General features: G+C 43.8%; 1 protein-coding gene across 5 annotated transcripts in view; it reads right to left on the bottom strand.

Moving 5' to 3' along the window:
* GRIP2 (glutamate receptor interacting protein 2) overlaps positions 1–24,406 on the bottom strand; it is a 243,182-nt gene that overhangs the window by 58,268 nt on the left and 160,508 nt on the right. For 2 of the 5 annotated variants that reach the window (XM_030501554.1, XM_030501555.1), the window contains exon 1: positions 21,106–21,720. The exons of the other annotated variants lie outside the window; for them this stretch is intronic. In XM_030501554.1, the coding sequence (XP_030357414.1) occupies positions 21,106–21,145 (40 nt within the window). In that variant the 5' untranslated portion in view covers positions 21,146–21,720. Of the gene's footprint in view, positions 1–21,105; positions 21,721–24,406 lie in introns of those variants that run through there. 5 annotated transcript variants of the gene reach the window in all.

Raw genomic sequence — 24,406 nt, 5'->3', positions numbered from 1 at the left:
CTGTGACGATTTAAAAGTTGTCCATCATAGTATAAATATGGGTTACTGAAAACTTTATCCACTTACTCCTGTCTGCAGCCATAAGTAACTTAAATATAAGTTACACAGAAGTTTTTGCCTCGCTGCCTACAAAGGGAACTACTTTGCTCAGCCCCATTTCCAGACAGTGGTCTGTACGGAGAAATCAAAACCAATGCTCAGTTTGCTGGCAGCCTACTTTGCCCATGCAGCGGTGGTATAAGTTCAATCATTGTGGGTTACACTTAAGCACTTGGAAGGAAATTTTGCTCAATAGAGCATTTTTTCTTTTTAAAGTAAAATGAGGTAAGGTTCTACCTTAAAGTAATTTCCAAAAAAGCAAAAATAATTTAGCTTTAATTCTTGCTGCCCCAGCTGAAGTAACTTCACAAGTTGACAAAGCTCAGTGAAAAGCTTTGACTGAATCACGTCTGCACTTCCAAGCATAAAAACTTTCAGCTGAAAAATAAACACCATTTACTTTTGCAGCCCATACAGGACCAATGTAGATATCCAAACTCTGGACTCCTACATCACTTTGAAAGCTTTTCTATCACCACTGAACCGAAGCAAGAGCTAGCACTTGGCACTATACTGCCACCAAGCTATGCCAAGCCATTGCAGCCAAAACATATTGAACCTTGATACCTAAGCATGCAGGACCTCTGTGAAACAGGGGAGTGAAGCTCTGTCTTTCAGAGCAGGTAGGGAAAAACAGCACTGTCCTCACCATTGAGATCTTGCAGCACTACTCAATGCTGACAGTGAAAGCAGCAGCCCTTGGCTAGAGAATCACAAGCACCAAGGCGAGCCATTGGTTTCAGATGGGTGCTGGTACAGCCTGGCATCAATGCTAACAGCAGAAGGCTTGAAAACTAAATTTGCATCTTTAATAGCAATGGTTCTTTGGGTGATGGGGAGACCAGCGTTAAGGTGAATCTGAGCTTAATGACTCTGGAAAGAAGTTTCATGTAGTTGGGACAGTTCAGCTCCAGCATCCATTTTTATAAAAATATTAAATAAATAAATTAAGAAAAAAAAAAAGGCAAAACTCCATCTCATCTCTTCTTCAGTAGCTGTTTGATAGGGATAAAGATTCAGAGCTTTCAATCTCTGCCACTGTTGGCATCTTAATTTCTCTCTCCGGAAGCTTTTTCCTACTATCCTGCCTTACCCTCCCTCTGTCAACCCATGCCTTGCAGAACTGCAGTCATAAAATACGGATGGTTTGGGAGTACAAACAAGGTGTCATTTCCCAGGGGAGCAGCAGGACAACGCCAATCCAGCTACTCTCTGCTCACACCACTCAGCCCAGCAGCTACAACCTCCCTTTATTTCTTTCCTAAATGCAGCAGCACATGGGAAGACGAACCACAAAACAGCATCTCAAAATACCCAGTGAGAGGTTGCTTTATCAGCTCTGCAGGCAAGTCTGCAAAAGACATCTGAAAAATACTCTGAGACATCCGGGGCTGGAGCCTCTCAATGCCACTGGAGCATCAGTGTGCCTTTGGTCACACAGGACACTGCAGATGGTGAGGACCACCCCAGCGTGCTCTGTGTGAGAGCATTGCTGCCAGCGCTGACCCCAGGTAACATGCTCAAGGCAGCAACAAGCTGCTGACGCTGCAGACGGGATCCCTGCATTCCCGGGAAACCACACAAGATGGTTCAAAGCCAACTCCATAATCTGCTGGCAAAGTAAAGCAGTCAACCATCTGCTTCACATAAACACAACGCCCTGGACCAGACAGCCACCAGCACCCTCCTGCGCTTCATTTCCCCATCACAACCCCAATCAATACATTGATATGTAACCCCAGTTTGCTAACAGTTACATTCCCTACCCCAATAGCTGCTGGCAAGCGTGCTTTGGCTTCCATTTAAGCAAGCAACCAGGTTGCCGATGCACTAACAGCAGCTCCCACCACCAGCCAAGTGGCCAAGAGCTGCTGGCAATTAGCAATGTACTCCCCCCCTCCCCAGCACAGTCCCACACTGCTTCGTTGACAGCCGTATCAGCCGGCACATAATTAGCACCACAGCTCCCCTTCCTCTATTACTTCTCCCTTCCAAACTCAGTTGATTATGTGAAAAATGTTTGGTTTTTTCACTCATTATCTGGCTAAAATGTTTGAACAGGAAAGGAAGCTGCCACACACCGCCTGCCGAAGTGTGAATTGGCATTTGCTTGCATTAGCATCCCTGCCGCGTGGCTCTTTGTTCATTTTCAGCTGATTTCCTGCTCTGCCACTCAAGCTGCTGTTAATGGAGTCACTTTTTCTGAGCTTTTTTTCTTTTGGAAGGGGAAGGAAGAGACTTTGTTTTTTATAATGAGAAATTCCTTCTCTTTATGCTCTTGGTTCTCCTGCCTAGCACAGCATCGATTCAGAGGCGAGGCTGGTAACGAGCCTGATTGCTCAGTCAGCCCCAATCGCAGCACCAGCACTAGCACTGAAAATTCATGAATCTCTCTACATCCTAAAATTGGGGAAATAACACTTTTTAAAAGCCTGCATGGGTTCTTTTCGCAAGCAATCAGTGCTGCAGCCATTAGAGGTGTATTTTTCAAGCTTTCCTAAATCTTTCAGAAAAGCTCATGAAGTTCACAAGACCTTCAATAAAAATGACAGCGCGACACCTTCTATATATTGATCCCATGGGAAGCTGTGACAATATAAAAAACTTCCTTTAAGTTCTTTGACAATAGTTCTTGCCGTTTCAAAGTCTTATTAACACCAGTGAGAGAAGAGCTCCCAAGTCCCTACCCCTACACACATGGCCCTGAACTCTCCTCCCAGTGTCTTATAGTAGTATACATCTCACCCAGTGACAAAAGAGAAGAGGGAATCCCACCTCATTCCCTCAGAAACAAACTGGATAGCTGAAGGAGCAGGAAAAATATCTCCCTGCTTCAGCAGAAGTACCACGGGCAGGAAGAAGGGAAGTTCAGGGCAAACTCCAATATCCTGCCCCACTGCCAGACCATCAGTGGCAGCTCTCAGCAGTGTCTCTAGTCCATGGCACCTCCAGCCAGGGCACTGTCATATTTTATGTTGTCCCTGAAGACAAGAAAGGAGAAGGAACAATAATTGCAATCCAAAAAGGAAGTGAATAAAGGCAGTTAACAGGGAGCACGGGGAGAAACAGATCTGTGCAACATACTCTCTGCCTTACATGCCCTAGGGTCTGTCCTTGATAGCAGCTTTTGCCTTGGGCTGGGTTGTGTTGCTTTTTTGGTTTAAGATTGAGAACTGGAGCACTGGTAGGAAAGACATGTTGCTCCACAATCAGCAGAAATTGGCTTCCAGATTTCTCATGGCTGCCCCTGTTGTGGATTCTCTTAGGCCTAATAGTAAGGTTGAAACTACCTTCCTGATGTTGCCTCCTCATTGAGGGCACAAACAGGAGTCTCTCTAACCAAGATGTTTGTTTGCCCATTATCTAGCAGCCAGCTGGCTGAGTTGCAGGGGCCAGCTGCATACACTGAAATTAATCTTAACTCCTAGGAAATCCACAGCTTCCCAAAACTAGTAATCCCTGGGCTTCCTGAATGGTTTGAACCATGTGTTGAACCCTCTCCAAGGTTGACTTGCCGCCTTTCCGAGACACCCCAACAGCCCTCCCACATTCACAGATCCAGTGGGCCAAATTCTCTCTCTGTAGCAAACAGCAGCAAAACCGATCTCAATAACACCATGAGTTTTCTTAGTTCAATTCCCAATGGGATGTGAGCACAGGCACCAGGATCTCTCGTAATGAGTTAGGTCCCAAACCAACCTCTGTTACAATGGAAAAAAAAGCTTCCTCAGAAAGAGCACTGATTTAAGAGTTCATTATCCCTGCCTGTGGGGGGAAAAATGAAGGGTGTTTTCATTTAGAAGAGTTATTAGTCTATGTTATTAACAGAGATCACCTTTTAATGAAAATCAGCATTGGCTAAATAAGATTCTGTGACAATTAGACTTGCTGTCTGCAAGTTGTTCAGATTCCTGGATCGCTTTAAGACAGTTCCCGCAGAGAAAGTGCATTAATCTTATGGGAAGACCAAGAGGTAAAACCTCCCATTTGTTTAATGGAAAAAAGACAGTTGGAGACAGTTATTTTGCTATAGGGTAATTGCACTCCTTGTTTAGAGAAATGAATACTAAAACAGCTTTAAGAACTAAAAGCTTTAAGAACCAAAAGCTGTTCACGTTAAGGCAAGCCGGTAGTTTTTGCTAGAGTAAAAGCACGAGGTTGGAAGCAGAAACCCAAATGACTAAAACTAAGTGTGATTTGATCCGTTTTGAGAGAATTATTTCTCTAAGTCAAGGGGGGCATTTATCTGTAGTGAGGTAAGGAGCAGTCAAGGGTACATGAGAGTGGGTCAGGCAGCTAGAGATGATTCAAACTGCAGCTGTCTGGGAGCCATTCTCCAAGGCCTGTGATTTTAAAGATATCTGAGTGCCTGAAGATGCAGACACGTACTTCAAAACCAGAATATAACCATCTAGCTGTATCTTTAGGCACCTTAATCTTCTTTTAAAAGTTATCATATTATTAGAAGGAAGGGAGGAAAAAAAGACGTATATTCATGCACACCCATTCTGAATCTCAAATTGGTGTTTAGCTCCTAAATCACACAGCCTCTGCTACAGCCTGGCCAGGAGCTCTACCATCATTAGAGGAAAGTAACATAATGCTTCCCACCTCTCCCTAGGCTGGCATTCGGCAACAGTTTTGGGCTTGATTGCAAGGCTGTACACTACCAAACCTCCAGCACATCCCCCTAAGGACAGTTGGGTTATTTTAGGACCTCTGCAGCAGGTTGGAGACGACTGTGTCAGCTCTGCATGAGCTCCCATCATGCTCCCATCTTCAAAGCACTTAGCCTTTAACACAAGAGACAAATAGATCTGAAGAGGCTAGGACAGGAAAACTAAAAGCCCATTTTGAATAGTGTTATAGATTGCATGATTTCCTGAAACTACTTAATTATGAAGTCCACCATGGCCCAAAAGCTCCTCCCATGTCTCAGCTTCAGGCAAGAGACTGTTTGCACCTTTCTCAACAAATGGCTTGAATTTTCTTCTGCTCAACTAAATCCAAAGCTCCTCAGGCCCTTGGAAAACTTGCACAGGAATTCATTAAGCCAAATATAGATGTTCCATTCTTTCCCGATCTCCAGAAATGCACCGCTCCAGCTATCTATAAGAAAAGTTAAAGAAAATAAATAAACAGAACCCAAACAAAGGCATGAAAAACATCTGCCAGTGATCTCCAGACTTGGCTTTTCCTGGAAAACTGAAAAAGCTGAGCTAGAGCACGATCCTACCCTACATAAAAATAGCCCAAGCATACAGCAACAGATACACAAAATCCTTAGGCAAGACAGCCCATGCTCCTGGGAAGTGCTTAAAAACAAGAAAAAAAAAAAAAGTCACTTTTTGCTTTAGGATTCCGCAGCACAATTTCATTGTCATGACACTGTTTTGCTCATTTCATCCCAAAAAAGCCCCCCAGCCTTTAAAAGGCCCAGTGTTTCTGGGCTGTTTATTCTCCAGGAGATGGATGCCAGTGAAAAACCCAGTGCCCATCATAGATCTTCTCCCCATCACAGGTGCTCCCAACACAGGGCACCTGCAACGCAACTCTCCCATGGCAGACACTCAGACCCAAGCAGTGCTTTGAAATGCTTCTCCCTTCCTTTGCACCATGAAGATTCCTTAATTTTTCCCCCCCCTTAACCAGTGAGATTAGACTGGAACAGACCAAGTTCTTCTTGGAGCAGCCCCTGCCTAATTTCATACATACACATACCAAAAAATTCGTGGTACAAATAATAGAGGCTGCATGTTGGAAGAGAAGCATCCTATTTTTTCCCTTCACTGGCAATAAACACCTTCACAGCACATATTCATGAGTTACACTGAAAACAAATCATAGAATCATAGAGGGGTTTGTGTTGGAAAGGACCTTAAAGCTCACCCAGTTCCAACCCCCTGCCATGGGCAGAGACACCTTCCACTAGAGCAGGTTGTTCCAAGCCGCGTCCAACCTGGCTTTTGTGGCACCTCCTCCATCCATTTGTGCAGTCTTTGCTCCTGGCCCGGGAGAACTTGTCCAAACTTTGAGGTTATTCCAAGAGGAAGTAGTACTTCTTAATTTCCTCTCCCTGATACAGACAGAACGGAATTCATCTCCCCACGCCCTCATGTCCCCCCTTCTTTTCTTCTAAAGCCTGTATTCATTTATCTACCAACCCTTTTAAGGCATGTGTAATTTCATAACCACCTGCTGCTTTATTCACAGGAAACAGATCTATAAAAGATACAATAGCCTATTGTTCAACACAAAACTCCATGCTTTGTTCTTCTATTTTTTTCTTTTTAATAAGAAACCAAAATTACTTTTAAAGGAACAATTTGTTTTAAGCAATCATTTTCAACCAAAATGATGTAGATAGTTATTTGCATAGCAGTAGCCTTTATGAGACCAAGATATGAGCCAGAACATGCCCCTGTTATCAAGCAGGTCAGCTTCCAAGGGATATCAGAGCACATTTCTCCACCCCGGCAAGCCCTCAGCAGATACATAACAGTGACGGAAAAAGACCCCTGCTTCTCATGGAGAAGTGAAAAGAGTTTCAGCATTTAGTAAACAAGTAGGTGATCTATTTTCTGTTCCTGTCTCTGCACACAAAGCCCATTTAAGTCAGCTCTGCTGAGAAGCCAGGCTTTGAAAAGATTCAACTCACATCAACTTTCACAGGATATTAAACACCTCCCAAGGACTGATCCAAGCCCCATCTGATAAGAATGAATGCTGGACGCAGCTTGCAGTGCCAAAATCTGGTACTCCTCATGCTTTCCTTAAATACATGGTGTTCCATAAAAAAACAAAACATAAAAGGGGAAGAAATGAAAAAGACACAATTTAAGAACCTGCAGTCAACCTGTCATTACAGCCACGTCTTTTGTATACTAGAAACATTCTCCAGTGCTTTGCCTGCCACCCGTTATTGCTTCGGAAGCCAGTGCAGAGTAACTTTATTTATCTAATCAGCACATCTGAGGGAGTGTGCAATAGAGGACCCGGAAGCAGTTCATTTCCACTCCAGCTGTACTGACAGATAGAAGAAAAACTAGTTGAAAAAGTGACCAGAACTTTGTATTAAAACCCAGCTCCATTTTTTTGCTTGTTTTTCTGTGAAAATGAACTTCCCAAGCTGTCTGTGCACCCATCTACTGTCCTCTTGCACCTCTGGAACCCAGTGGCCAATATACATCAACCTGGAGCGAGAGAGAGCAGCCTGAAACAGGATTATAGTCCTGTAACTTTCATTAAAATTGTGTTTTGAGTAGAAAAGACCCAAATTATTGCTCCCAGCAAAACAAAGAGCTGCTGTACAAACCAGCTCTAGACCAACTTCACAGCTTATTTTCTTCTGCATGGTAGGGAAGAGAACAAGGGATATGGGATGCAAAACTGTTGAAGATATATGCTCTTTTGCTCTTCTGCTCACAGAGGAGCTTATGTTATTCTTCTGAAGCAGGCTGTGATTTCTTTCTTTAATTTAAAAACATCAGAGACAACTCTTTCCCCATTCTAGCGAGGACATGCTTTTGTGCATTAAGTAAAGCCTAATACAAGTTTCTTGAAGCATAACATAGGGTGTGTCTTCGGCACAAATAGCTTTTCCCCAACATCTTCACTTTTATTCACCTCTTCCAAAGCATCCTGCAAAAAAGTCCGTACCAAAAAGGTCTCTTTTCCCTCAGTGAGCCCTCTCCAGTGCTTTTCTTCAGTGCTCCCCAGCGAGATTTGAATTTATAACGTTAAAAAACAAAGATAAAGAGAGAAAGGGAGAGAGAATTCCCTTCCTGCAACCTCTCCCACCTTCCCAGGCATTTTCAGACAGCTTCATCACTTTATAGTCATGAACAACCCAGTGGCAGGGGTAACTATGAAGCTTCTCACCCCCCTTGCAGATCACATTTGCACACACATACACATTATATGTGGTAATTTTGTGCATGAGGGACAAGAATAGTGTAGAAACCAACTAAATGAGATTATTATTTCTCAATTATTCTAGCACCTGAAATTATGTTATTAAAGTTACATATTCCAGTCAATCTGGCAATTTCTCTTATTAAGCAGCATAGACTGTACTGGGGAGAGTCCAACAATAAGCTGGAAAGATGAAATATTGCTGATGTACTGCATTATATGAATAAACTACCTTTCAAGAGTAAAAATTAAAGAGGAACAAGATAGATTTTCAGACTGATCTTTCCTGAAAATTATCCAAGTGAGCAAATGGAATGTGGTGAGAAACAACCGATAAAGTCTAACACCGCTCCCAGGGAAGAATGCTTCTCTTCTTTATCAATCCATGCAGCAGGCAGCAGTAAATCCTAGCTGGCAAGTGAATACAACTCCCTCTATTAAATTCACATAAGCTTCCAAACCTTTTCTTGAATACGGAGGTGGATAAGGAACGCAGCCTGCAGAATCCAAACCCTGGAGCTTCCCTTCTTTCAAGCACCAAGTGCCATGCTAAGTGACTGTGGAATGAGATCAAATGAAAAAAGACAGGTCTATTGCGGCTTTTCAATCAAATGAAATTAAATAGTGTCAGTTTATTAGACTTTAGTGCTCAGATCACTGGTGCCACCTAAACCCAGCAGCCACTATTACCTGCTTGCTGAAAAACCCTGGAATTAGTAAAAAATGAGCAAAAATGAGCTTTGTTTTAATGAAAACAACCATAACTGCTTTCTCCGCACAGGGTTTGGCACTAAGCTGCCTTCCAATCAGGGAGCTTTGTCAAAAGATACACCCAAGCAGGAAAAAGCTTTTATTTTTGACATATCAATAGTTAAAGCAAAAAAAGACTTATCAATGTCCATATTACAAACTATTTTGTCTTAGGTTTGGGGTTTTTTCTGTCTTGGGCTTGGACTCACAGAGGTCCAGGGAGGAGATATCGAGACGGGAGTGCCAAGAACTGAGCACCCTCATGCATAGCCTGGGTGTGACAATGCAGCACAAATCAACCGCCTGGGGACAACAGAATAGGCAGAAGTCAGGACTTTCACCCTTTGAAATGGAGATCAATTTGCTGCAGTGATAGTAAATTCTTTGACTTATTTTCCCTTTTACAAACTCCCTTTTGGTCCCTATGGTTTGTCTCTGCTTTAAAAACGGTACCTGTTGACTTTCACCATCCAAGATCTTATAAAAGAACTGTCAAATCAAGAGGTTGTTAACTTGCATGGGAGGGAAGGAGTTTACGCAGCCCAAGGTGGTACTGTACTGAAGAGAAGAGGAGAAGGCAATCTGATCTGGTGCAGGAGCATGGCAAGGGAACACATAACTCTTCCATGGAGAGCTAGAGGGCCAGAATTTGGGAAGGATGTTAGAACATGTGCATGTCCTCTCTTTACACCAAACGAGACAAATTAACCTCCTCAATGTTCTGTTTCAGGTTGCTTATCCCCGTTCAGCATGGAAATAGCCAAGAGCAAATCTCTTGTGGCAGGCAGTAGATAGGGCAGAGAAAAACCCACTGGATTCAGCAGAGGGGGAAGATGAGATGGCAACAAGACACCATGCCAATGGTCAGCCTGGTAATCATTTTTGAAGAGGGACTCACTGCAGTTATAATACCTTTTTTCTGTTTTACTCCCATAGCACTTCTAAGAGACCCCATGTTACACAAGTAAATTACATGCAAGAGCATACATAAAAACTTAGCATCTGTGCTAAACTTGTACCATGCAATGTGGAGAGCAACTAAGAGCGGTAAACCAATCTTAAGGAAACCTTCTGTAAAATATAAGTCCTTAGATGAGGAGTTGGGGAAAACCCTCTTCTTACATTGAATCACATCCTGCTTCCTTGCTGAGCAACATCACTTTGGCATAGGCAACACCTGCACCAGCAAGATTTATCAAATGGTGGGCAAAGGGACCCCAGCAGAGCTGCTGCAAGAAAGGTCACCCCACCACTTGTCCAGGCTAGCACCCTCTCTCTGCTCCCAATTACAAGCCTGATCTTGCTCAGGAAAAAGGCCCAGAAAATGAAATGTGGAATCAAATCTGGGAGATTTGCTGTGCCGGTTCAAGAGGTGGCTGAGATTTATACAGGTTCCTGCGTGGTGTGAATCAATCTCCATGCCAGCAGCAGCAAGAAAATGCGTGCAAACCACAAGAAAACAAAACCAACAGAACAAAAACAAAAAAAACCCCCCAGGCAAATCAGGCAACAGAAGAGGTGTACTTCAACACAGTAACATTTAATAAAAGCATGAGCCAGGGATCAAGGGGTGAAGCAAAGAAACAGATTTATATAAAATCTAAAGGATGCCATCAGCACCAGCATAAAAGAGTCAAATAAACTATGAGAAGCAGATACCAGAGCTGTCCATGACCTCATTTGCTACTGCACTGATCTGATCATCTCAACTAGGCTAGGGCTTCAAAAGGAGCTACGGAAAACCAGAGCAGTCCAGGACAACTCTGGCTAACTGTAGCCTGCAGCCAGGCACGTACTCAAGCATGTACAAGGCTTGGAGGCTTCATTGATTGCACAGAGAGAATAAACCAGACTGACCCAGCAGAGAGCAGATACGGAAAGTCCCCAGCTTGCTTTGAAGCAAGGGGGGGACTATATTTCCAACAGCTTTTTCCATCATCCCATGGGCAGGGAGGCACCAGGCACCTCAAGGGGATGCTGCAATGAGGCAATCCCCCAGCTGAAGCTCCCAACTCACAATGCAGCCCCCAAGGCTTGGGAAGCCCTTTCAAGAGGACTGCAAAGATAGCTGGTACTGCTGGAAAATAGCATCGCATGAGAAGACATTCAACACAGTAGGTTGCAAATCAGGTGCTTTATCCTGGATTTGCACTGCATTCTAATGCAAAATGCTCTAAAACCAGTGGGAGTTAAGAAATAAGGAAGAAGTTCCAGACAACATTAACGATTTTAAAAGAAAGATTTCTGGCACCCCATTTAGACTTGTTTCCAGCTTACCCACAAAGCTCCAACTAAACCTTACTAAGACTTAATTCCTATAAATGTGATTCTCTCCTCAGTGCTCAGCCAAGTAGCAAATGTTTCAAAAAAAGCAAATACCAGATCGTGGGAGCTGGATTATTCATTCATGTGGTAAAAGCCATTCTATATGAATACATACAGATGTTCCCACTTCATGACTGATCTAAACATATGTAGATTTTAGACTGACACACAAACCATCTATTACGCAATGGCCCATGTACGTGGCTGGGCTGCTTTTATTCTTGGCTGTGTCAGGAGGATTCACAGGAGCTGTGTGAGAAATGGAATAAGCTTATAGTTAAAAGACTAAAGGAAGTTTAAGCAAGAGCCTTGCTTAAAGTGAAAGGAGGGAGGGAGAAGAAGAGGAATCAAAGAGCCAGGAAATATCAGATTTAGCAGGACAACAAGATGAAATAAGAAAGTTTCAAAGCTCAAAGTTATTTGATGTTGGAACTGGTGCGGTCTGACCCCACCAAACCAGCTCTTAAAAACTTGCCTGAATTGCCCGCTAAATCTTGCTTCCAACAAGCACTGCTCCTGGTTTTGCCCCACTTCTTGCTTCCCATCAAGCCTTCCCATCGCTGCATGCTCTGTTGACATCCCATCCTCCAAAGAGGCTGGTGTCAGCACAGCACTACTGCGATGAAAGCAAACGTGTTTAGTATGAAAGATGGGTAAGACCCCACTCCAGTTGCTTCATGTAGCTGCCTCCATGCAAATCATTGTCGCTGGTTTCCAGTTGCTTCACATTGCATGGTTAATGCGCAACCGGCACAAGAATTCCCAAAAGGCTTGGAAACTCCTGGTGAAAATCAGAACACATTGCTGCAAGCTGCGCTCTGCCACCCTCTGAAAGGCTCACGAGATGCTTGCTCTTTATGAGTACCAGTGAGCAAACAGCCTTGGGATTTTCAATGGAAACCCTGCTCTGTGCAGAGTTCAAGCCCCACCATTCTTGTGGGTTAATTTTCCCTTTTTGCTTTTTCATATATTTAAAATCCAAAAATCATCCCAGCCAAGGATTAGCCAGAAGCAGGGTGCCAGCCACAGAAGCAACAGGGACACTGGTTAAAACAGCACTTGCAACTTGGTGAGAGCCTGAGCTCTCCTGAGCATCACAAAGAGCCAGAGGGACTGGCTTATGGCAGACTCATGGCCAGGACTGGGAAGAAGTCATTTTTGCATCATTCTAAGCAAATACTTGTTCCCCTGTTGAAGAAGGGAGGGGTGGAATAAGGGCATATGTGCCAAAAAGGTGCAACGCACACCTGAAAAGATGCAGCTAGGAGTTTTACAGCATAGAGAGGATAGGAAGTAGCAATGAACTCAGGGAAAATTCAGGTGTAGATAAAGATCACAGAGTCTTGGGAAGAGAGGAGACTCATGTGATAGACCTTCTCCACTCAGGATCACAGACCATTAAGTGTAATGCTTCACATTATGCTTCCCAAATACCCACTTAATTTTGATTCAACAAGGCACTGTGCTAATAAAAATTAAAACCATCAGGTTCTGTGGAGTGTGTAATAGATGTGTGGAAGAGCAGCATGCACAGGTATACCTAAAATTGGCTATGAATACTAAAACTACTTCCCAAACCTCCAGAAGTCTGGGGAATGCTGCAGTCACTGGATGTATGGACTCAGCAAGGTGCTGTGCAGGTTCCTGCCCAGCCCTTCACCACACCAAGGGTGCTCAGGGTTAAGGGGGAATATCCCCTTGTACGAGGCATCTCCCATTCTGACCATGCTAACCTCTAGATGGGAGTCTGGATGTCTGCAAGAGCAGATATTGCAAAGTATTTACCTCTTGCTACTGCCTGCCAGAACCAAAGGCAGCTGCCAAGTGATACATTTCCACCAGTTTTGCACAAGTATGGAGCCTATGGGTCTATACTGGTGCAAGAGAGCTGAGTGTGTACACAGGGAGGCAAGAGAGAAGAGAGCGTCTCCGTGAATGTTCGATACAGCAGATCCATTTAATGATTAAACACACATGATTGTTTGCTTATAAAATGCAGTGTCACATAAATCTGCTAGGAGCTAACTGCCTATTATAGCTCATGGTACTGATCGAGTCGGCTGCAGAATGATAAAGGGACTTTTAGAAAGGAGAGAAAGCCAGAGGAGTTCCACTCGCTTGCTTCCACTGCAGCCTCCAAAACGTTTTATTTTCCAATTCCTGCAAGGTGAATGCTTATTCCTCCTCTAAGTGATGGGGGGAACTCACTTGAGTAGGAAGATAGAGGGTAACTGAAACACAACAGGGAAAGGGAGCTGCTGTGATTCATTTTTTAAGTTGTTGTTATTAATAACAAACTTCTCTGTTGTCTCGTGCCTCTTGCTCAGCCTCACAAATCACAGCAGCTATCTGGACTGTCTCTGAAGCTGGGTGACATTCGCCACCACCCCAACAGGTCCAGATCTGTATGTACCTGAGCATCTTCCCACTGATTTCCTCACATACGCACACACTGGATGGCTTCACTGCATGCTGCAGAGGAGTCAGCTGAGAATAAAGCTGCAGAGAATCTGCCTGGAGACATCATGTGTCGTCCCCCCCTGCGCCCAGGGGCTGCTGGGCTGCAGGTTCCAGGCAGTCTTGCAGCATGAGCAACAGAGCACAGCATTTCAAGGCAGGAAGGAACACGATCTGTTTACACAGTAGGTTATATGGGAAATGCATTACATTATTGAAAAGAAAAAAAGAACCTTTAGCAAAACATGTGCATTCATCTTATGCCAAGAGTTTAACCCTACCCAAACGGTACTGCATTCCACAAAGAAATTACCCTCTATAAATCACTGGGGCAGGAGCAGGCCACGTCCCCCACATTTCAGGCTTACTGTAGTAAGGAACGTATATGATCAGCTATTGTGCTGACAGCAGAAAAGGAGGCAAACTCCATTGAGACCTCACAGAGAAGCAGGTTCATTGCTGGGCCAACTCCACTGAGGCTGGCGGTGCAACAGTACGGACCGGTTAGAGGTTTGACTCAGACCATCATTTGCATGGTCGTGCACACGGTTGCTCGAAGACAGAGAAGCAGATCTGTGACTTAGCTCTGCTATTTGGTTGGGGCAAGCAGCTAACTGGAGCTGTGCCGTCCCACCCGCACTATGGTGAGAGCTCCTGCAGGGCAGGGGACGGGTGTGCTGGACCTGCAGGCTCCCCGGACACCAACAGGGCTCGAAGGATGGAGCAGAAACTGGAAGGGAAGAGTCATTTGAGACATCGAGCAAGTCAGTTAGCTTAATAGCTGTAAATAACTTGGCATACAACATCCAAACAGCAGCAGACACACCATCAGGGATTTAACTCCCTCCTTTGGGAAAGAGGAGGATACAATGAAGCAGAAGGATGCAGCAAATCCCATTTTCATCCACACGCCAGGGCAGCAGGGGGCCAGATCTTACTATCACCAGCACAAGCTCCTGCCTCCCAGGACAAAAGCATATTTATTCTCTTTGTAACTGCTCCACATCCCTTCTCACCAACACTGCTCTCCCCAAACCTGAGCCAGCTCCTAACTTACAGCTTCGTTAAGATATACCATGCAAGTGTTAATTATACATTGAGATTGGAAGCCAGAGTCCTGCTGGGAAGAAAACCACAACTCCTTCCACCTCTCTAACATGATTTCATGAACCTGCACAGTAAGAAACAGATCAGCTGTAAGGCATGATTAAGTGAGATCATCTCTTCATATCTCAGCTATACTAAATAATTTACAAGGCCATTTTGGGACTGACATGCAAAGCAGTTTAACAATGATTTAACAGGAGAGTATGATATTCCATCCTTTCATGGTTTCCAGGTGTTGGGACCAATTTATTTCACAGCAATTTTCATTTCTGGGCCTTTTCTTTTTCCCTCCTCCCCACCTGCATCTGCCAACTATGCTGGCATCTACAGCATCTAGGAAACGAGTTTCCCTGTGAAGCAAATACTTCCAGGATGAATTGAATGAAGGCAGAGCTCATAATAGCACATTAGTGAAAACACTTCTGAGAAAAAACTGGTGAGATATTTTTATCCACATCTCCAGTTGAAAATTGCTGGGAAAGATGCTTTTGAAAAGGCATCATCTCCAAGCGTGTAATTATCAGATCCTTGAACAAAAACACATGGTCAAAGGCAAAAAGAAAAAATACTTTCATTGAAATAAACTCGGGGATTGCAATTGTTGGGAATGGAAGGAGAGAAATTCTTTATCCCCTGTGATTTTGCATGTCTCGAGTTGCCAGACTGATTTGTAAGTGCACAGATTAATAAATCTGGCAGCTGAGAACATCAAGCTTGGTTGGTAATTTTTTGTTATGAACAGAAGAATAATAATATTTTAAAACCTCAAGTCAGAAGCAGCCTGGCAGTCAGACTGTCACCGGCCCAGAATTCCTTAACTCCCACGTAAGCACGCTTGTCTTGAAACAGCATTCTGCCACCTTGAATAGACAGCCATACAATGACCTGGGGGTCCTATCAAGGCTTAAGACCGTGCCTACCCTGATGGAATTACTCACATGCTAAAAATTAGGCAGTAGCTGAACTGACAGCTGAAAAGAGCTTTAAACATTCTTATGCCTGGTAGTATTTAATAGTCAATTTATGAAGGTTGCTAAATATTTATTTTTGCTCTACTTTCTCTCCTCCAGTTCTGTGCCAACACCTCCTTCTGATTATTATTACCTGTTAGCTTTAATTGTTTCTTTTGTTTGCAACACCTACATATGCCTAAACACAAAAGAACAGGCACCCCTCCCTGCAAGTTGCACACACCTTTTTCTGACCTTCTGGGTAAAACTGCATAGCATTTATATCCTTGAGTTAAGAAGATAATATCACAAGCAATAAACTTTGGCATCCACGTACAAATACCAATTTTAACAGTCCGTTTTCAAAATATATTAAATCCTACATGCCCTAACATATGCAAACATTTTGGTAGAAAGGTTCTCCTTGGTTTATATAGATTAACAAAAGAGACCATTATAAAAAATAACAAACACGGACATAAAGCCAAAAGCAAGACTTAACACAGCACGTGAAATTCAGTCCCCCGCTATGGGTCACTCAGAGTGCACCTCTTCCAGCAGCAGTGAGAGTTTCTTAAGCAGGTTGGCAGGGAGGTTAATGTCTGGGCTGGAAACTGAACTCCAACAGTTAGTGCTGGAGAGAAGACCTAAAAAGCAGTTGTTCATCTGACACTATAGACTGACATTCTTATTAAATCTACCTGATTTGCATCAAAGAACAGCCTCCCACTAACAAATATGCACTAATGAGATGTGCATGAGCACAACCTTTTAAGAGGAAAATCTCTGTACCCTCCATACAAGCGGGAGAAAATTGAATTAAAAGGTAATTTTAGGCCATGAAAAGTTGTAGGAAATTAGTCTTTTTTTCTTCTATAAAAAGGAATTTTGGTGGAATGGGTCATCTTTAGAAAAGAGAAGAACTCATTTCCACTGTGCAGATGAGCTCATTTATACTTACTATAGTTAACAAAACTTGTGAGACCTGACCGCCAAAGTCCTGAAGCCATCAGCAGGTATCCCTAAGATCTTATGAAGGATAGGTAAGAATACGCAAGACTACAGAAGAGCAAAATGCAACATTCAATTTGAAACAAACCAAAACAGAGTGAAGGTGAGAAAATGACAAATCCATCACCTTCTCTTTCAGTTCCTGGAACTGGCCATCTGTGTGCGTGAGCTGCTAAAAGAAGACGAGGATGACTGAAAGCAAACCTGGATTTCCCACAAATAAGTCATGCCCACTCAATTTCTACGACAGAGCAACATTTGTGGATAGACAGAAAATGCAAGTTGTTATATCTCAATTTTAGAAACGCTTCTGCCACCCTTTCACACGCTATTTTTATAAGTATGTTTGGGAAGCAGGAGATAGATGATTATGAAGTGTTTGCAAAACTGATTGGAAAACCACACACTGAGAAAACTCATCAGTTGTTCACAATCAGAAGGGACGGATGTATTAATCCAAGTGCTGTGCGGGCCCATCCCCAGTCTGGTAAGACTCCAGGTTTTCATCAAATGACCCGGATGCTTGCAGAGAGATTGTTCTTAAGTTTAATGACAGCCACCACCTATGAGGGGCTGGAAACAGGCTGGGAAGTAAATTTTGAATCCAGAATGATTCAGACATGTTGTAAAACCAAATATAAAATTCAGCAGAGGTGCATTACGAGCTACCAGACCTGGGCAGGAGCAATCAAATGAAAAAAGGATGGGGAAAAAAAAAAACAAAAAAACTATCTGACAGCTGAAGGAGTACTCTTCAGATACCATGGACTGCAAACCAAATGTAATTCCACAATGTCATGTCATCTGCAAGAAAAACTAACATCCTTTGACATATAAAGGTTGTTATAGTCTGCAAGAGCTGTGAAATTATCCTTTTATTTTACACAGCACTAATAAAAGCCTCAGCTTGAATGCAGTGAGGTCTGGGTACCACAGATCAAGCAAGATGTGGTCTAACTGGAGTTTATTCAGATTGAATCAGTGCAGCTTGGTCAGACATCTAGAAGACCACAACTTCTGAGACTGGGGAGAGAAATGAGCTGTCTGTGCTAGATAGAAGATAAAGAAAGTGTTATTGCTGTCTTCAGACATCCAGAAGAGCGATGCACAGAGGGAAGGAGTAATCTATCATCTGTGTTAGGACAGGAAGCAATAGCATCAAAAATGCAGATGCAGAAAGCCTTTCCTTAATACTTAAGTCTAGTGAATGAACTTGAGCTGATGGGGTGTTTCCTGCATAGATATATTCAAATGCAAGGTGGACAGACGATAACAAAACCATTGCCAATGCTAGCTCAGGCCCAGACAAACTCTCTCTGCCCAGTTTCGTCTTAAGGAAATTAAGATCACTGTGATTCAGCTCCAGACCCAGGGATGTTTGTCTTGATATGCACACCCCAGTTTCTTTTTCTTTTAATCTTTCATTTTGCTGCATCTGAGGCAAAGCTGACAAGTGATGCAAGCAGCTTGATGAGCTAGAGTTACATTAAATAGCACTATTGTGATAAATTCTTCAATAAGAAAGATAAAATCTTTCTTGCTAGGAGATTTATCTATGAAGATTTCCTCCTGTCTAATTCTAGCTCCTTGCATTAGTTTTCCATCCCTTTCAGACATTTTTTTCTCTGCTTCTCCTCCTGTCTATTTGACAAGTGGGGAAGGTCTGGGGCTATAGCAGAGAACAGGACAAAACAGGGAAGCTGATCCCCTGAAAACCAACAAGCAGGAAGGGGCAAAGATCTATTAATAAGTCTCTTTTCCTGGCCATTCCCACCCTGCAAATAAAGGGTGCAGCTTTGCTAGAAAAAAAACAACAAATCTGAACAGAAAAGCACTGAACATCCTCATCTACCTTTAGTTTTCTTTCGCCTTCTATACAAACTGTATGTTAAAAAAAAAAAAAAAGATAATGAAGTCACCTAAATGCATGTATCTAAAATACAAAGGGTCTTCTGAAGTTGTCTCTGCTGTAGTCAGTCAACCATTTAACTCAGGCTGGTATGTGATGAGACCCAGCTGGTCACCTGGAGCAGCATGAAGGAGATCCCATGTGCTCTGTCGTTCTGCCTGCGCCTGCAGTGATCCTGCAGTAAGGACTAACTGAACATGAGGTTTGCTACAGCAAAATACAGAGAATCTTCCTGGACTTCAGAAAGGCCATAAAGCACTTCAGGGAAGTCTTCTTATTGCAAGATAGAAGGTCTCTTTTGGAAACATGCTATCATGCAGGTATCAGGAGAGCCATGCATAAGCTTACTCTAACCAGAAAACAAATGCTTCCCTCACCTTCCATAAAACATCACAGATAGTTTGTGTTTTCTGGCCCTTCCATTCTGAATGACAGAATAAAAGCTTAGTATTATTAAAATGGCCCATCGGAAAAACTTTTAAGACTGGCTGGAGGAGAGGAAAGAAATCACCAAAACCCTAATGGTGGTACACTTCTGAAACATTTGAATCCTCTTTGAAACAGTCCATGTGGTTTCTGTTTCTCCTATCACACTTAAAATGCTAAAATGGGTGATGTGATAGCAATTCGCTTTATTGCTTCCATCTTGAGTGGTTTCCAGATGAGATGAGTCTCATGAAAAAGCCAGGTTATCAGGAGAAAAAACACATTAAGAACCCAGCTGAGTGACCAAAAGAGAGCTCCCTTACATGTCAGCAAAGCCAAACCCAATGCACTATAATCAGCCCCCCTCAAAGCATTATCTGTGCACTAAAATAACTAAGAAGAAAAGGGATGGCAGTTGCCCACCCCTGCCCCCGTCTTTGCTTTGTGGCTGGTACAAAGGATAGTCTTATCTGTAGGATACTGAGGAAAACAGTACCAACCATGTGATGAAAGTACGGCCTTGGTCCTGAGGACCACCACCAGCACAAGCTGTAAGGGCCTGATACCAGGGTGAAGGTTTCCTTACCAGCTCAGTGACAGCGCCATTCCCTTGTATGTGACAGAGCCATGCACAATATTGACCGAAGGTTCTCCAAGAAAAGTTTGAGGCTGAGAGCAGAAATATTTGTCATTCAAACACTCAGCACCCTGACAACATCACCATTTGCAGCAACACAGCGATCACCGAGAACTGCATGTGTGAAGCACCAGATGACATGTTAGAGAAACTGTATTGAATGATCTCCCCCGTGGCTGGTAGCATCCAAAAGACTCCTCCAGCACAGTCCATGCCAACCACCTCTGAGGTAGGGCCCCAGCTTATGGCTCAGCCCCAAGAGCAATGGGAGCTCCTGCCAAGTTGTCTTTTGATCTTTTCATGGGGCGGCTGCATTCCTGCCCTGTTAAATCACGCACCCAGACTCCCTGTGCCTACCAGAACTCATCGCCATGTCTCAGCCAGCCTAAAATAAGCCCCAGCCTTACAAACCACTCCTTGCTGTGCTGCTATAGTAAGTGGACGTTGAATCTAATCACCATTCATGCACTCAGGCAACACAGTCAGGCTAAGTTTATTTTACCCCTCAGATTTAGGGAGGAAATACAATTTTCTAAAGTTAAGTTCACGCTTTAGGGCATCTTGAGGCCAAGGAGAGGACAAAGTCAGTCCCACTACCTCACTTCAGGCAACGTAAAATGATTCAGAAACCATAAATTACCTCTGCAATTCCAACTCCCATGTCTTTGCCTTCAGAAGGGAAATGCTTGCATCAGAGCAGAAGAGCAAGCTCCATGAAGCACATTTAGCTGCAACAAGCAGAGCTACAGCATGCAACAAAGTACCTGAATATTGCGCCCAGTTTGAAATACCAGAGCCTGTCCAACCTGGAAAGACGGGGGTCTGGATTTGGTAACTGTGCCCTTTGTAAAGGTGCCCTTCTACACACATCTACACACCCACTCTTCTGCAGAAGTGAAATAGAATTCTTCATACTCCACGGTAATAGTGAATTGCTCATCCCAGGTTTCTAAAACAGGAGTTTGCAGCTCACTGAAATGGCAGATTTCTAGCAGGAGCTGAAATATTTATTAGGCAAGGTAGTAGCAGATTACAGCGGAGGTAGGGGTGATGGCAGCAATCCATGTTCAGCAGAATCCTTTACCCACATTTCCCCCCCACCCCAGTCCTCTATTCACCACTGCTGAATGCCCAGCCCATTTATTTACACACTGATCTTGAAAATTAAAGAACTACATTTAGGTTTTATGGGGGTTCTTTTAAAAAAAAGCAAAGCAGCTGTAAAAGCTCCCTAATATCTGGGGTGCCTTAAGAATAGCCCCTATGTCAGCCAATCTTCCAGCTGGAGAAGGGGAAGGAGGGAAGCACCCTGAAGGGGACTCTCCAGTGGTCACAGGGAGAAATTCTTTCTGAAGAAGCAGAGATATATTTCACAAATCAAAGCAATTAAGTCACAGTTTGGATTTCTAAAGCCCCCTTCAGAGCAGCACATGAAATAGTTAATGATAGTGGTTAAAGGAAATAAAAAACCCCAAAAGTAAACTACTGGAGGAGGGGGGAATACAGACAGGCTCACTCACCAAAGTCTGACTGCAAATCCTTTTTCAGTCCACAAAGCATGTCTGCTGTTATCTATCAAATCATTCAGTTAATTGCACCAGCCGCTCCTTTCTCGCTCCCTGCCTGCACTGGAATCACTCTCCGGCCAGCTCAGGCTCACTTTCAGGCTGCCTCCCCCAGCCAAGCGGAGCTGCAGCATACACACTGCTCCTCAGGGAAACAGAAAAAGAATCGTCCTGGGCACTCCAGTTCGGGAGGACTCAGAAATGAGGCAATCCTTTAGGAAGAAATGTCTTTACATGGCTGTTTAATGTGTGACCCGCCAGTCCCGGGTAGAAATAGGAAAACGAAGGGTATAGGGTCCTACAAATCCCGTGCTAGTTCTGCCGGCTCGGCTGGCCATCAGGCATTGCAAAGGGAAAGTTGGAAGCGCGGTGATTAAAGGGAACAGCTGGTTGAAGGGGAGGCAGCCACTGAACCCTGACTCGCCGGCAGATGCAGCAAATGTCGAGCGTGCGCTTCATTCCCAGCAGTATTCCACCTCGCGCTCCGCCGGTCAAGAGCGGACATCATCCCATTGAGATGTGCTAGCCCTTTGCTGCCCGAGACCTTCTGGGGATCTCATGGGGGCTTCAGGCAGGGAAAAAATCAAATCTAATAAGGAGGAGGAATAAAGGAAGGGTCCCGCTGCCTCTGTGCAGTGCTCGGAGCCAGCAGCAGAAGTTGGCCGGCAGCAAACCTCAAGTTGCAGCAGCAGCAGCAGCGGGGCTGAATGCAAGAAGAGGCTGGGACTGCAGTATTGCCTGACACACTTTCCTCTTCCCCCACCCCCTCTTGGCAAGTGCTTGCAGAGCCTCCAGCACCTTGCAAGGCAATGTCAAGCTGCTGTCAAAGCATTACACTGCCTCCCGAACACACACACGCAGTGCTAGTAAACGGAGTATGAAGCTGCAGTCTTGTGTCCTGCCTACAGCATTTTCTGAAAACTCGGCTTAACCCTTTCTTAGGAAGGGCAGAGAAACCAGCACTGCCAAAATGAATGCAAGTCCTGTGCTAGGATTTGGGTGAGCAATGGACTGCAGCAAGGGGGAGGCTCTGGGGCAGTGCTGGTCATGGGGAGTCCTGCCCTCTGGGACACAATGCTTCATGGCTTCCCCGAAACTGCTGGTCCTGCACATAGGGTTTTTTACTAGAAATAAATTATAATAAACTAGTGCCTGCTCCTTTTGCTATTAAAATGAAAACCAAAATGACTTGTGTTGGAGATGTAGAGCATGCATGATGCTACTGTCCTATGCATGCGAGGCAGCGAGGGTGTGCACAGGGCTCGCATTCCACCTGCAACACCACACAGGTCCCCACTTCAGTCAAGCTGTAAGACATAAACTTTGTTGGTACCAACCAGCCCATGGCTTACATCCTAAAAGCAGTTTTCTCCATAGTCGCTCTATTACCTCGGGAACTGGTATCACCTAGATTATGTGGCTGCCCCATCCCTGGCAGCGTTCAAGGTCAGGTTGGACAGGGGCTTGGAGCAACCTGCTCTAGTGGAAGGTGTCTCTGCCCGTGGCAGGGGGTTGGAGCTGGATGAGCTTTAAGGTGCCTTCCAACACAAACCATTCTAGGATTCTATGATTATACCCACAAACAGTGAAGAGAGAGCAAGACAAGCATGTTCCAAGGCACAAAGGCACAAAAGCCTTTTAGTATGAGGGTCCACTCATGTTTGAGACTCCTACTAGATACGGCTGAAAGTGGCCAAGAGGTTACAAATTTAGAAGGAAGCTCATGGAGAAGCTGCAAGGTCATGTCTTATTTCCTTATGAAACAAATCAGGATAAATCAAAAGGGCCTGAACACATCTGGATGTGCAAGGAGGAAATTTTGCAGACCTGGGGACCCTAACTCTGTATGACCCGTGTGAAGGAGGAGAACTGAAATTTATCCTAATGCCAGAGTTCTTGCTTGGATTGAAATGCAACATCATCTCTATTTTGCTTCAAACTCAGCTGTTTCATGCACAGACAACTAATACAAAAGCAGTAAAATTACTAAGTAAAAAAAAAAAACCTACTTACAAAGAGATATTTTGGTCCATAATTTGTTTTTAAGAACTTTTTCAGTCTGACAATAGACTTAATTAGTAACTGAGCCAAAATTTATAATTAGAAATCTTTTCACATAGCTATTAATGCGTTTGCTGCAGAGAAATCTCATCTTAAAGGAAAAACCACAAATACAAGAAGCTGCTAATTTGGGAATAGCCCATTGCTTTGGATGCCATGAAATGGATGTCTCCAATATGATGCTTTAAAGAAAAGCTAAACCAAATTGTTTCTGTTTATGCCACCATAGAATTCTTCCCAGAATATCTGCTGCATTAAGAAAGGGTATGAGAGGGCAGGTCTACTACATAGTTGAAGCTGCTTGGTTTTGTGGGTAAGAACTGGATGGAGCTGCCCCATTCCTCTGCTGCCTGTAGAGAAATTAAAGGCATTTTGGCATTTCAAACCTGCAATTGCTTGTGGCACTCGTTGAGCTGGCTGGCAACAGACCAACACACCGGGAGCCTGAAGAGGATGTTTACTCTATGGTTTCTGGCCAAAAACAATAAACACACCACTTTCTTCATGTTTCAGGTGGCACTATATTAAAACCAGTTGAAGTGAGCAGCTCGAGTTTCTAAAGTGGAAGGAAAAGGGTACACACCATACACACTAACAAAATTAGGCAGCCCAAAAAGATATGTTATGACATTAAAATATACAGGTGTCAAAAGAGCGGGCGGCATCCACCTAAACTTGACAAACTCAAGGAACAGCATGTAGAGCTTTGATTTTTCATGAACACTCTGTACATCCTTCTGTACCTGACATTAGCTTTATACTTCTCTGCTTGGAATTAGCAGCTATCCAAAAATGCTCTGGCAATATCAACATCATACAAGCCTCACCTAAGAATATATGGGGTTTACCCACACACTGTGCCAATTAGAAAAAGAAGGGGGACATGAGGGGCTGGAGAGGAGGTTTAAAAAGTCTTTCCACAGGAAAAGAGGAAAAAAAATAAATCAGTTCTTGGCATATCCTGATCTCCTATTATTATCCTAGGGGAAAAGAGGGTGTAGGGAAACCTTTTTCCTGGACGCCCCTTCATTATAAAATACTGAGCTGAAAGAGAGCATGGGCTCAGGACAGTCCATGGCTGGAAGAGCTTGTGGGTTGTCCCTACTGGAAACACCCATCCTGAAGGCTCTTGGCTCTCATCCACTAAACTGAAGAGGCGCTACCAGTCAATAGGCCACCAGTCCAGAGAAAAGGG

This window comes from Strigops habroptila, chromosome 11 (genome assembly GCF_004027225.2).
Source record: "Strigops habroptila isolate Jane chromosome 11, bStrHab1.2.pri, whole genome shotgun sequence".
NCBI classification, from domain to species: Eukaryota; Metazoa; Chordata; class Aves; order Psittaciformes; family Psittacidae; genus Strigops; species Strigops habroptila.
This window is presented reverse-complemented; position numbering and strand designations above follow the sequence as displayed.